Source organism: Eucyclogobius newberryi, unplaced genomic scaffold, assembly GCF_026437365.1.
Source record: "Eucyclogobius newberryi isolate DKJ021-1_F unplaced genomic scaffold, fEucNew1.0.hap1 SCAF_1, whole genome shotgun sequence".
In the NCBI taxonomy this organism is placed as follows: Eukaryota; Metazoa; Chordata; class Actinopteri; order Gobiiformes; family Gobiidae; genus Eucyclogobius; species Eucyclogobius newberryi.
Window position 1 is genome coordinate 45,873,464 of NW_027315723.1, and position 14,155 is coordinate 45,887,618.

The 14,155-nt window shown below is 41.3% G+C and overlaps 1 protein-coding gene across 1 annotated transcript in view; it reads right to left on the reverse strand.

Moving 5' to 3' along the window:
• LOC140361448 (receptor tyrosine-protein kinase erbB-4-like) overlaps positions 1-14,155 on the reverse strand; it is a 553,408-nt gene that overhangs the window by 138,563 nt on the left and 400,690 nt on the right. The window contains exon 14 of the mRNA XM_072447161.1: positions 5,719-5,812. Within this exon, the coding sequence (XP_072303262.1) occupies positions 5,719-5,812 (94 nt within the window). The remainder of the gene's footprint in view (positions 1-5,718; positions 5,813-14,155) is intronic.

Sequence of the window (14,155 nt, forward strand, 5' to 3'; positions counted from 1 at the left end):
GTCGAAAGCCTTCTCCAGATCCACAAAGCACATGTGGACTGGTTGGGCAAACTCCCATGAACCCTCGAGCACCCGATGGAGGGTATAGAGCTGGTCCAGTGTTCCACGACCGGGACGAAAACCACTCTGCTCCTCCTGAATCCGAGGTTCGACTATCGGTCGGATTCTCCTCTCCAGTACCTTGGAATAGACCTTACCGGGAGGCTGAGGAGTGTGATACCTCTGTAGTTGGAACACACCCTCCGGTCCCCCTTCTTGAACAGAGGGACCACCACCCCGGTCTGCCAGTCCAGAGGCACGGTCCCCGAACGCCACGCGATGTTGCAGAGACGTGTCAACCAAGACAGTCCTACAACATCCAGATACTTTAGGTACTCAGGGCGGATCTCATCCACCCCCGGAGCCCTGCCACCGAGGAGTTTGCGAACAACCTCAGTGACTTCAGCTTGGGTGATGGATGAGCCAGCCTCCGAGTCCCCGGTCTCTACTTCCTCTTCGGAAGACGTGACTGAGGGATTAAGGAGATCCTCGAAGTATTCCTTCCACCGTCCAACGACATCCCCAGTCGAGGTCAACAGGCCTCCACCCGCACCGTAAACGGTGTTGGTGAGACACTGCTTCCCCCTCCTGAGGCGCCGGACGGTTTGCCAGAATTTCTTTGGTGCCGACCGATAGTCCTCCTCCATGGCCTCTCCGAACTCCTCCCAGGCCCGGGTTTTTGCCTCTGCGACAGCACGAGCCGCGGCTCGCTTGGCTTGCCGATACCCGTCGATGACCTCCGGAGACCTACAAGCCAGAGTGGCCTGATAGGCCTCCTTCTTCAGTCTGACGGCATCCCTTACTTCCGGTGTCCACCACCGGGTTCGGGGGTTGCCGCCACAACAGGCACCGGAGACCTTGCGACCACAGCTCCGAGCAGCCGCATCAACAATGGAGGCGGAGAACATGGTCCACTCGGACTCAATGTCCCCAGCCTCCCCCGGGACATGGGAGAAGCTCTCCCGGAGGTGCGAGTTGAATACCCTACTGACAGAGGGCTCCACTAGACGTTCCCAACAGACCCTCACAATGCGCTTGGGTCTGCCAAGTCTGTCCGGCTTCCTCCTCCGCCAGCGGATCCAACTCACCACCAGGTGGTGATCGGTTGACAACTCTGCCCCTCTCTTCACCCGAGTGTCCAAGACACGCGGCCGGAGGTCTGATGACACGACAACAAAGTCGATCATTGACCTCCGGCCTAGGGTGTCCTGGTGCCATGTGCACTGATGGACACCCTTGTGCTTGAACATGGTGTTCGTTATGGACAATCCGTGGCTAGCACAGAAGTCCAATAACTGAACACCGCTCGGGTTCAGATCGGGGAAGCCGTTCTTCCCGATCACCCCTCTCCAGGTGTCACTGTCATTGCCCACGTGGGCGTTGAAGTCCATTAAGGTGTCTCCTTGAACCGACACCTTAACATGGTGGAGGGGTTTGAGTGCCCGAATGATCCCGGGAGCTATGTTGTCGGGGGCTTCATGCCCCTGGTAGGGTCTCCCAAGGCAAACAGGTCCTAGGTGACGGGTCAGACAAAGATCGGTTCAGAAGCCCCCTATGATGACAACACAAACAAGGCAGTTTACGTTGCCCGGATCGGCGTCACCGGGGCCCCATCCTGGAGCCAGGCCTGGGATGGGTGCTCCATGGCGAGCGCCTGGTGGCCGGGTCTTACCCCATGGGGCCCGGCCGGGCACAGCCCGAAAGAGCGACGTGGGGCCGCCCTCCCGTGGGCCCACCACCCGCAGGAGGATCCATAAGGGGCCGGTGCAGAGAGATCTGGGCGGCAGTCGACGGCAGGGGCCTCGGCGACCAGATCTCCAGACACAGAGACTAACTCTGGGGACATGGAATGTCACCTCGCTGGGGGGAAAGAGCCTGAGCTTGTGCGGGAGGTTGAGCGATACCGACTAGATATAGTTGGCCTCACCTCCACGCACAGTTTGGGCTCTGGAACCCATCTCCTCGAGAGGGGCTGGACGCTCCACTTCTCTGGTGTTGCCCGCAGGGAGAGGCGGCGGGCTGGTGTGGGCTTGCTGATAGGCCCTCAGCTCAGCCGCCACGTGTATATATATATATATATATATATATATATGTATATAAATAAATCTCACGAGAAGTGAGATTTAATGGTCAAAGATTCTCTCCCTCTCTCTCTCTTTTTCCCTCTCGATCACTCTCTTTCCCTCCATCCATAAACCTGCGGGATTGTGCATGTGTCATAATGGAGTATGTGTGAAGTTGCTCTCTGAATGTGTAAATGCAGGCTGATTGACTCCAATGTTATTTACTGTTAAGCTGTGACTGCTCACTCTTAGCATACTAACAGCCCTCACTCAAACCCCGGGGCAGCAAAACGGCACTCAATTCCAGTCAATGGTCTGAGCTCATTGGCGCCTGTCACCCGTTTAGCCTTTAGCGGCTAGCTATATCCGGTGAAGCCCACCAACCATGCACAGCAGTTTTCCTTCTCTATTTCATTGTCGCCCATCGAGGCAACTGCTGATGTGATTTTGGGGATTGCAAAAATAAATTGAATTGAATTAAAAGTAATGAAGAACCACAGGCTTGTATACCACGTGAAGCTCTGACCATTCAGCGCGAGAGTTGCAAGAGCGGAGCAGAGCGAGATTAAAAGCTGTTTTTTTAAGAAAACTGGATCATTTTGATTTCAAAAAGAGTTCATAATGTGAAAAAAGGCAAAAATCTTCACAATTTCTGACCTTGGTGAAAGTTGTAGGTGCCCTCGCAGCCAAACATTCGCAGTTTGTTTTTACATTATGCTCTACGGGGGAATTTTTGCAGTACCAATGGACTGGCCACTAGTGACAGATTGAAACTAGCGAGACCCGATTATCCAGTTATTTGAATAGATCCATGGCCTCCCTCTTAGCATGCTAACAGCCCTCATTCATGCTGGAACAAGGGAGTGATACAAAAATTGAGGCTATATGGCAGAATAAGTTAGTAATTAGAGTGTTGTTTTTTTTGTTCACACTATTCATCTGAAAATCTGTTTTCCTCTACCCTACAGACACAACCACAGTTCTGTACTTCATTCCAAAATCTAGCCCTTGCACTCTAACAAACTTACCCCAGGGTTCTTATCCGATGACTCTAACATCAACATCATGAGGACATATATGGAATCAAAAGTAGTTGAAATCAGGGTCAGGGTCAGCGTGTGTTCATGACAAGCTTTTGCAAACGTCATGGGATCTGGATGAACTTAATGGTCCTTTTTGTATCTTGATCACCTGGACATAATGATATGTGAATTAGACTTAAACTATCTTTCAAAATCACTCTCCATAGCCCCTTGCGTGGTATTAGTGGCAATTTTTATTTATATGTAGCACCAGGGTTGATATGCTAATTTCAATTTCAATTTCAATTTTAATTTTATTTTTAATTTAATTCAAATATATTTTACAACTCAATGCAACTGGGGGGGAGTATTGGTTTAATACTAAAAATTGAAGAAAAAAGCACATTATACCTTTTCTTTGTTTGCCTGTACATTTCACTCTGACTCGGACTTTCCTAGCACCAGTGACCACTGTTATGATGTAAATCCATATCTGATAACCTGCCTGATGGGGCTGTGCTTGGCTGGCATTGCAATATGTTTACCATGATGCCTCCTGTCTCTCTCTCCTCGCCGGAGTCATCATGCACATCCACATTTTTAAGGGAAATTCCAACATTTGTGATCACACCTGAATCTCCAAATGACTTGGATGACTTAATGGAAGGTCAAAAACTAATCTAGATGCGCCGTTTAGGGTGTGTGTGCCAAAAATTGCACCTCACGACCCAGCAACAGTAGTTTATCATTCCCCCATTAACCTAGCATTCACCTTTGCAAACATGGAGAATATGTCTTCAGGAGAAAAGGTAAGAAATCTTTTTACTTTTGGGTGTTCCATCTGACTCTCTCCCCTGCATCCGCTGCTTTATCTAACCCTTTTCTTTGTGCGTCCTCTTCACCTCTTTTCAGCACTGTTCATAAAACAGTTGGAGAAGCTCTTGAGCATGTAGACATAAAATGGCACAGTGGTTTTAATTTGAGACAAGAGTTGTTGAAGAAAAAGAAGAGGATAGGATGTTTGTGAGCAATAGCTATTTTCCATACACATTTAGCATTCATTTTGAGGTACCCTTTATTGTCTGACATTTTTCTCTGCATTTGCTGCTGCGGTAACGTGTCAGGAGCAGTCAGCTTTTTGATGTTGGACCATATCTGAAACCGGGTGACTGCATGATTTTCTATTGTCTTATAAGCTTTAGGATGTGACAGTAAGATATGATGAATTAAAAGTTGTCAGATAGAACACAGTCACATTGTGCGATGGTTCATACAAGCAACAAGAAGGCTACTCTGTGAGGAAACTCTATATATCAGGGTTCAGATTAAGGATTTTCACTTGTATAGCGGCGCTGCTAAACACTCAAATTTGTATAGCAATTTGATAATTGCATAGCAAAACACGAAAATGACTAACAATCAATATTTTCCATTGATGTAACAAGATTATTTATTTCAAATGTATTTGTAAACATTCTATTTAAAAAAATAAAACACTTTTTAAACATGTTTTTTTTTTTTAAAACCCAGAAAACTTGCAAATAAAATTAGTTGTTGAACAAATTAATTAACACCAAGTTAGATTAACTTATTTACAACTTTCTTCCATATTATCATCAATCAGATGACTATTTGCAGGAGTCTCATTTACATATTAATTGTCTTTACACTCACAAAAAATATGTGTTAAGCTTCTGATGGAAAAATAAATGTTGCTGTGGTGTTTTTCAAATTGTACCGCTCTATTTGACGTTCCATTCCGGCTATAAAACTTTTCCATTTTTCGTTTTGCTATTTGATGACGGTCCCTAAGCACTCGGCTCTGGCTGCACATTCGGATCAGTGTAATTCGCTGCGCCCAAAATGCGCATCTGATTCTTAAAACAAGGTTGCAGTCACTTGGCAGTGTAAATATGAGTATTTTGGCAGTGAATGATCTGTAAAGACTTTTGCCTTTAGGAGTTATTGACCTCGGAAGTCTGAATCTGTGACGCTAACTTTACCGCACGTGGCTCCTCCCACTTTCAGACTCGATCTGAGACAGCAGCGGGACTCGTCATGTCCACACAGCGTCCTACATGTGTCATGTCCACACAGCTTCCTACATGTGTCATGTCCACACAGCTTCCTACATGTGTCAGGCCGTTATTGACGATCGATTGAGGAGTGATCAGTATTTTTAGGCGCTTTGGTTATACAATTGAACACGCATTTTTGTATCGCAAAAGCTGCGATACAAAAGCGCTTTTTTCTGACGAACGCATCGCATTTGAGAGAAATTGCGTCGCATTTTGCAATGCGATACCGCTTATTCTGAACCCTGTATATATATATATATATATATATATATATATATATATATATATATATATATATATATATATATATATATATATATACACACATTACATTATATCACATTACATTTTGCTACCTGGGAGGGCATCTGATTGGGTGTAATAAACAAAAACATAAAAACTACTTCTTGCATTAAAAATGTTGTATATTCTCTCGTCTCTTGGCTGTACCTTTGAAATCCTCCACGGCCAAAGATAGAAGAGAATTACACATGGGTCTTACTGTGTTACGGTTACCTGTCCAAGGCACGTCATGGTGTTGCCGTCCATCTTGTCGCACTGGCTGTCACACTCCAGACACACCGAGCCATTGGCGAACTCCCGCACTTCCCTGATAGAAACAGATAGAAACATGTATTATAGATTGGAAACTGTGCTTGCGTTGAAATATTGATTCTCTTCCACACCTGCCCAGGAATTCTGTACACAAGCTTGGATCAAGGCTGTCCACCCAGCTACATTAACTCTATTTGAGATACAGCGCACGGAAGTGAAATTTTAAGGTTTATTTGGTGAGAGGTTGCAACGGGGTGAATAGGATTGTTTGATCAACTTAAGGGGTAGCGTGGTGCGTGAGCTAGCTAGCATGAATTATGGACGGGTTTTTAAATGATGGGTGAAGGTATAGCGATGGAGAAAGGAGTAAGGTAAAATTTCAGTTTGCAGAAAGAAAAGTCCACAAGGAGGATGTGTGAGAATGTGGAGAAGGGGGAAATGAACTGATCGGATTGCACACATAGACAGTATATCTCGAGATATAGTATATAGTATATAGTATAGTAGATCCCTAAATATATAATGTTTTTGTTTTTTAAGGTTGCATGTTGTCGACATAATTAAAGATAAAAGTAAAAAAAAAATATGGCAAATATTTATAACAAGGCGAAGCTAAAATACATATGTAAACAAGAAAAGACATAACAGATATCCATTTAAAGAATTGTGTTGTGATCCTGCATGTTTTAGTAATTCTGTATTGTCCTGCAACTGAGGTTTGAGTGCTCAGAAAAGTCCTGTTTTCACAGACCACAATCCCTGCCCACATCCCTGTATCCCTGTACTTGGTTGTAGTTATTTGAAAGATTCACAGTCAGAGTGACGCATTAGTTCTAAAATGTCACTTTTGAAAAATAAAAACATACAAATGACAATCTGCTGCTTGTCGGTGAAAGGTCACTATGAAGAGGCGAGGCTTATCAGTTCTGCAGTATTGAAGGGAGTCAATGATCCTGTCTCTATAACCTAGCTGTTTTAGATCAATATTGTGGTTTGGTAATTAAAAAATACAAAATAATTAACGTATGTTATAGTTAAGGACTATGTACGTGAAAAGAGCACAATATGTCTCCTTTAAATACATTGCAGTGTTCTTGCTGTTTTTTTTTTTGGCTGCCATGCTGCGGCGGGCCCCCGCCATGCTCAAAATATGCCGCCATGCTCTGGCAGGCCCCCGCCATGCTGAAAAGATACCGCCAGGTATTAGGATAACCGTGAAAGCACCACTGCACCGTCCATGCGAGCGCCGTAGTGATTTTTGCTCGCGCCGGTCACGCCGCTCGATATGGAAAGCCAATATGATCTCACTCGGCCACTTTGGAGCGGCGTATGGCGTAAATTAAGAGAACGCCGAGCACCGTCTGGTGTAAATTCCGGCACACGTTTACGGCGCACGGCGTAACATCAGACAGCGCACAGTGTTAAAAGTGTTGCTTTATTTTGTAAAAGCGTCGGAAAATACGCCGGGATACGCCACTCCTAAGCGGCAGAGTGTGATCATATTTTTTCGAGCGCCGCCTAGGGCCCGCCATCCTCCAACCTCAGCCCAGCGAGAACACTGCATTGGTACCCCTACTACTACTCAGAACATCAATTCAAGGTAACACTTTACTACTACATATTTAATAGCCTACTAAAGTATAGACAAAACATGGCTTGGTTCATAATGAATCAAAATTAGGCTGGGTAATTAAGTTACTAAGCCTGAATGGCTTGCAAATTAAGTCTTTCATGCTTTGTTCATGCTATTCGACTAATGAAATTACAGTTATTATAAAGTGCTACTATATATATATATATATATATATATATATATTTCCTCTAAGCTTTTATATATTCATCCCATTACTTATAGTTAAAAAAAAATGTATATTGGTATTTAGGTTCTAGTAAAACCAACAAACTTGCTTGGCTACTTGCATGCAACACTTTTTATTCTTAGATAGATGGATGGATAGATAGATGGATGGATGAAATAAGTGAACCAACGAGTATACTAATAATTACATTGGTACACCATTATTGCAGAAATTGACTTGCAGCCTCTCTTTAGCCTGTCTGAATAATTTGTTTCTTTTCCCCTCTGTGAAGAACTGAGGTAAACAACGCAAACTTCAATATTGGCTTTAAACTCTGCAATTACAGCTTTTGCGCCCTGGGCTCCTCTTGCTCTCTGTGGCTCCCTCCTACTCACAGATCCATACATTTTCTCCCTGTTTATGTCCAAATTCTGCATTATCGTTGGGGCTTTTGGAGCTGTAGCGTCTCTGGTGGTTGTCAATAGCGAGCGCTGTTCAATCAAAAATAGTTTTTCGCATCAGAGGGAGTGAAGGAGGAGAGAGAAGAGAGAGAGAAAAGAGGAGAAATGGTGGATGTGTACATGATTGTAATTATAAATAATACAGTAAATAATACATAGTAAATAATGATAAATAATGAGGAATGGCGTTTACAGCACAGTGTTTGAAATTCACTGCACTCACTCACATTATGTTAACAATATTGTGTATATTGTTTTAGAGCTGATTAAAAAGAAAAATGAAAAGTTATGTTGCAAACTTTCAAATAAGGGTATAAGATGATATTTCTTGACTTTTGAGAGAGAGAGAGAGAGAGAGAGAGAGAGTGAGAGGGAGAGAGAGAGAGAGAGAGAGAGAGACGCAGACACTTCAGCCATTGCAAATTATCTACTTTGTTTATTTATTCAAAGTAAAATGATCTAATCATCACCAGACATGAGGCTTCTTTTCAGGGTTTTTATGTTGGAGGTCACGAATGCCAGCATATGTTATTTTGGGGGTTGCGACTGATCTGGATACTATATCCCCGAGCCAACTCAATAACTAATATTTAGAGTTTAAAATTGGAACAAAACAGGGCCCACAAATCTATCTTAAGTTGAAGTAAAGATCACACATTTAAGTATTATGTATTTATCTGGGATATCAAATAAGTTGTGTTGTATGACAAAGACATATTTTTAGTCAAATTAGAGGCCATTTTGTCATTAAAAAGTAACTAAGCGCACGTTTAAACATCTGTTGGCCCAGTTTGTGTTGAGTGATGGCTTCCAGCAAGACAATAATATACCCAAAATAAATATAATTAAAGAAAAAAAGAAAAAAACAATAAATAAATAATCCTGCAAGAAATTGTTTAGCCCTACATTTGACGTCACACAACTGGGACATTAGGAACAGTGTTTTCTGAGGCTCAGAGGGAGAGGAATTGCAGGAAATAACAGGATTCTTGTTGTTGAACAAGTGTGACTGAAGCTAAATGCAACTCCAGCTATATTTTTGATGACAACAATGTTAGAACATGGTTACAAGCTCAAGAAAGTCGAATTTGCATATCATGGGTTCTTTAATGAAATGTCATTCTAATTTTGTTTCGCTTTGATCAAACAGCAACATTGTCATTTTTGAACTACTGTATGTATTAACAGAAAACTAACAAAAAAGGTGACACTCCAAGAATTACTATTGTTGCTTATTAGTGAATGCTCTGGTCAGGACTTAACAGCAGCAAAAACAAAATACTTGTTTACATTATGAGCATTCTCTCCATTCCTAAAAGAAGAGATAGTACTTCTAAAAAGGAAACTCCTTCATTTCCACCTTTTTACAAAATAAATTGTCTGTTAGAGGAATCCTTTTTAGAGCGGCTTGCAAGAGCTGCGGCATCTCCTTTTGTTGGCGGAGAAGGAAAATACAGGGAGGAGAATTGGTTCTGTGAGACAAAGACTTAAGCAGCAGTGGGTCTCTTGGGTCATTGCTATTCCGTTCCTCCTGGTTGGCCTCCTTCACGGCTGGGGTGTGCCCGTGGGGAGAGCCCTGATGGGGGATTAGCCCTGTTTTAGCCGGATTTTAAGCAGCACGGCGACCACCACTCACTCACACCCGGACCTCCAACTTTTTTAATTAACGTCCTCCTAATCCTGCAATCTCTGCGGACAGCGAGCAGTTGCTTTGCTCCCTGCTAGCTTTGGCTGCTCCCTCCTGCATGCACGCCTTTTGTTTTATTCAGGAGAAACTGAGGGGAATTAGCACCGTTGCTAATTAAGGACACAGACATATAATGAAGCTGAGTGGGAGAATGGAGAGGTTTGGAAACAACAACCTGGAAAAGTTTTGTACGGGTTGGTCGAACAAAAGATGGTTTATTTGCAAAAGAATAAACGTGGGGGAAAAAAAGTGCCATTTGAGAAAAACAAAAACAAGGCTTACAATTTACTCTTTGTCCAGCCATGTTTTCAAAAGCAGATTTTAGAGCAAACAAAAGATTATTCTATCCCTTCTTGAGAAAATCCCATCAACTCAGAATGTCATCAGAATGTTCCAAAGACAATTTTGATTATATAAAAATATAGCTATCATATTTTCCATTACATTACAACCCCAAAGGGCATAACCCATATGGTCATGTTAAACAAGGGGTCTTCAACCTTTGGAATTTTGATTAGCTTGAAAAGGGATTTCCAAAACTACTAGTAAATTTGCCACTTTCTAAATGCATTAGAAACATTCACCTTATCAAATCCATTGTTGACCCGCCCTTTTCTTGTAAAAAACATATTATTTGTCTATTAGCCATCAATCAGTGGCCTATAGCCTTTAGTTATGAGAATCTTAGAACTCTGTCAGATCAGATCAGATTAATTTAAGATGCATTTCTTACAACCAATGTGAGATTTGAACTAAACCCAAATCACGATGTATCACGGCTCTCACAACATTGTTTTTTTGGCTCTCGATAAAAAAAAATTAAATTGTTTTTTATCTCCGATGCAGATCAGAGACGTATTGTAATACATAAAATCTCTTATTTTTGATATTCTTTATTAACACAGTTTAGTCTGATGCTGAGCTTTTGTAAACAAATGGGCATTGCTCCTCAATTTGTAGTAGATTATTTCCAGTATCAAATAAGCCTACTTAAAATGGCACAATTATTTGTTATGTTTGTACAATATTACTCCTCCCCAGTACAGAGTATCACTCTCAATAACAGACACGTTAGGTGATGTTTTAACCCTGTGTTTATAAAGAGGGCTAATGTTTGAGGCTTGTAAAAAGGCGAGAAGCCTGAGAGCACATGGCTTAATATGCATGAGAAACAAAACCATCAGCCCTGCTCCGCTGCCGATTTGACCAAAATTTGGATTTCACTTTTAAGACTCAGTGAAGATATATATATATATATATATATATATATATATATATATATATATATATATATATATATATATATATATATATATTAAAAGTTAAAAGTTTGTTTCTCATGCATAGAGTTTTAGACTCTAGTAGAGATGCAAGAGTTATTGTCAAGGACAATGACTCTTGGATGAGAGTCGAAACGTCAAATTTTTCTAACCGAGTCCAGATGACTACAACTGAAGCTTTTTATACATACATATACATATATACATATATCAGCGTGTGTTTCAACTGCTTTGGGTGTTAGCAATAGCATTAGCAGCGTCAATTTTCGATTAATCTATATTAACCGAGACCACAATAGAAAATCTGATGCACGGTAATTTTGTTACTTGAATTGCATCAATACATCACTTTTCTCCCAACGCACTCGTATTGCACATGCCCAAGCCAGTGCATCAATACAAATCGGTTAATCTCCCTATCATTAGCAGCCACTCATGCATGCAGCAAGCACAGCAATACAGTGTTGCAGTCTATGATTTTTGTATTGATCATTGATGTTTAACTGTTATTACCCTTGCAGCACTTTAGTGCTTTCTCTCCGTGTAGCCCTGCACAAAGTTTACTCTCCTCTTTCCACGCAGTCAATTTGTCTGGGTGTCAACTCTCCTTTTTTCTGTTTTCTCTTTACTATGGGGGCACAGGCAGCGAACAGTGGGCTTGGTTAGGTTTAGAATCAGATTCGGGGGGAAAAAATATTTCGGGCAGATCAGGGCCACTGGGGAAACTGACAGCCACATAGCCTTGTTCTGCTGGTGTCAAGCTACAAAAAGTGTGAATGAATGGAAGTGCAAACTAAAGTGCATTCTTGCAAAAGACCTACAAAATAAAACATAAGTTTAGCAGTCCTGAGAAAAAATGTTTGCAGCCTTAATGTTACCTAGAGCCTCTTAGTCCACAGGGAAGGAGAGAAAAGAGGTGAAGATGTGAAGGGGCAGGGGCTGTGCAGCGTTACTAAGTGAATGGGCAGTGACCTGCTAAAATAGTACACCTACAATTCATCAGAATACAGAAAATCACTTGTGAACCCCCGGACCCCCCAAATCCACCTGTTGTGCCTCTGCCTTGAACTATATATGTTGAACTATATCCTATTGATCAGTTTGTATTATATATTGAGATAAATGTAAAAAAACAACATTTTGAAGACCTGTGTGTTAAACTAATCTTTACTCTACAACGTAACTAAAATGGTTTGGCTGTATGTTATTGCTGGTGCTGATGACCCGCTCTAGTTGCATCATGTGGCCTTTATAACATGCAACATCTGCACCACTGCAGTTTTATCCCATACACTTCTCATGAATTATTTGCCATTGCTTTTACTGAGTAGGGCTTCATTAAAATGGCAATACATTACAACACTTTTTTTGAACATTCAGTTTCTCCATTCCATTATGGACATAATCGAGCATAATTAGCTCATTTAAGATGTTAAGATTCATAAAGACATTATTTTAAGTTCAAAAACATGAGATGCCAAAGCAGCAGGACAATAACAATACAAATAATACATAACATTTTTTCTTTAAAATAATAGTAAAGTATGCAAAATAAATTAGGAAAAACATAATTATGTAAGTAACTCAGAAGACATTTCTTCATGTCTTTCTTCCCAGACATCGTATGGCTTTGATAGTCTGAATTCCTCTCTGTATGCCAGGTTATCCAAGGTTCCTATGTCAAAGGCCTTTCTTTATCCAGCCTTACATATCTTCACGGGCAGGTGGTTACACGCAAGTGCTGCTAACGCCCGGGGTTTATGGACATTTGGATTTCTCTGTGTGACAAAAGCCCTGCGTATTTACAGTAGATGCCTGGGGGGGGGAAAAGAGTGTGGAGAGAGAGTGGACACCCCTGCCACGCGCCTCTCCTCTCCCCCAGCCTTCAAAGCCCTACGCTGGGAGCTGCAACTTCAAAAGCATTCCCCCCTCCCACCAACTCCGGCAGGCAACAAGTCAACATGACCGCTGTGCACTCTCGCAACTTCTCCAGGGAGGCCAGGCAAAAATGCAAGCTGAAATGAAACACGCTATTTATCTATATGTAACTGCTTTAGTGTATCTTTCAAGCTTTTTATCTGTTCTCATAATGCTGTGATCTATAGGGTATACGCAGTCTACTTCACACAGTAATGAATGATCAAATACAAAGGATATTGATCTTTTTCACTTTTTCACAATTTTTTAAAAATGCCTTACCAGCAGTAAACCAGATGCCCTTAAAAAAGGTGTTGGTCAAATTAAACCAGATTAAAAGTACTTCACAAGATTCACAATGTTACATTTCTGCTGGAGGCTCTGTAATCTGCTTGTCTCCATGGAGATACTATTAACTTGGAATAGTGAACCTTAAGACCAGGCGCAATGCTTTTTTTTAGCATAGGTTTTAAATAATACATGTGTGTTTTTGTACGTTTTATTTGCATTAATTTGATGTACTTATTCTATTACTTAATTTTATTCAGATTGAAAATGAATTTATGGATGAAAGTCGAAACATCTTTTTTCACAACAGTGTCCAGATGACGACACTTGAATCCATTACTGTATGTTATATCTACTACATACAGTGTGTGTGTGTGTGTGTGTGTGTGCGTGCGTGCGTGCGTGCGTGCGTGCGTGCGCGCGTGCGCGTGGCATTAAACCATTTTGTCTTTATTGTGATGATGTTCAACAATCATTTACTATTCATGCACAAAAATCATTAACATTAATTTAGCCTACTCCTAGAAATGAACACGTGTTAATAAGTAGTTTATTTTTTGTAAAGAAACATATGCTTCGTAAATAAGACTTTTAAAAATGGTTACCAACATATATTGTTTGGTTAGTTCCTTTGCGGTTTAAGTTTGCATACCAGTTGTGGATAATGGCAAGGCAAGTTTATTTGTAGAGCACAATCCGTACACAAGGCAATTCAAAGTGCCTCACAAAACAGAAAAAAAATGCATTAAAATCACAAAGACATGACAGAAATCACAAAACCTTAATTTTCATTCATTCAATTTAACAGTTTAATGAATAGGAGGATTTTTTCTCACGCAATTTAATCTAAGTAATTGACATCCCACATTTTAATTGGGTTCTGACACTAATTTTCAAAATGAAAAAAGCTGCTGATGTTGTGAATTGTTGATGTAATTTGATATTTTATGTTGTTATATAATTGAT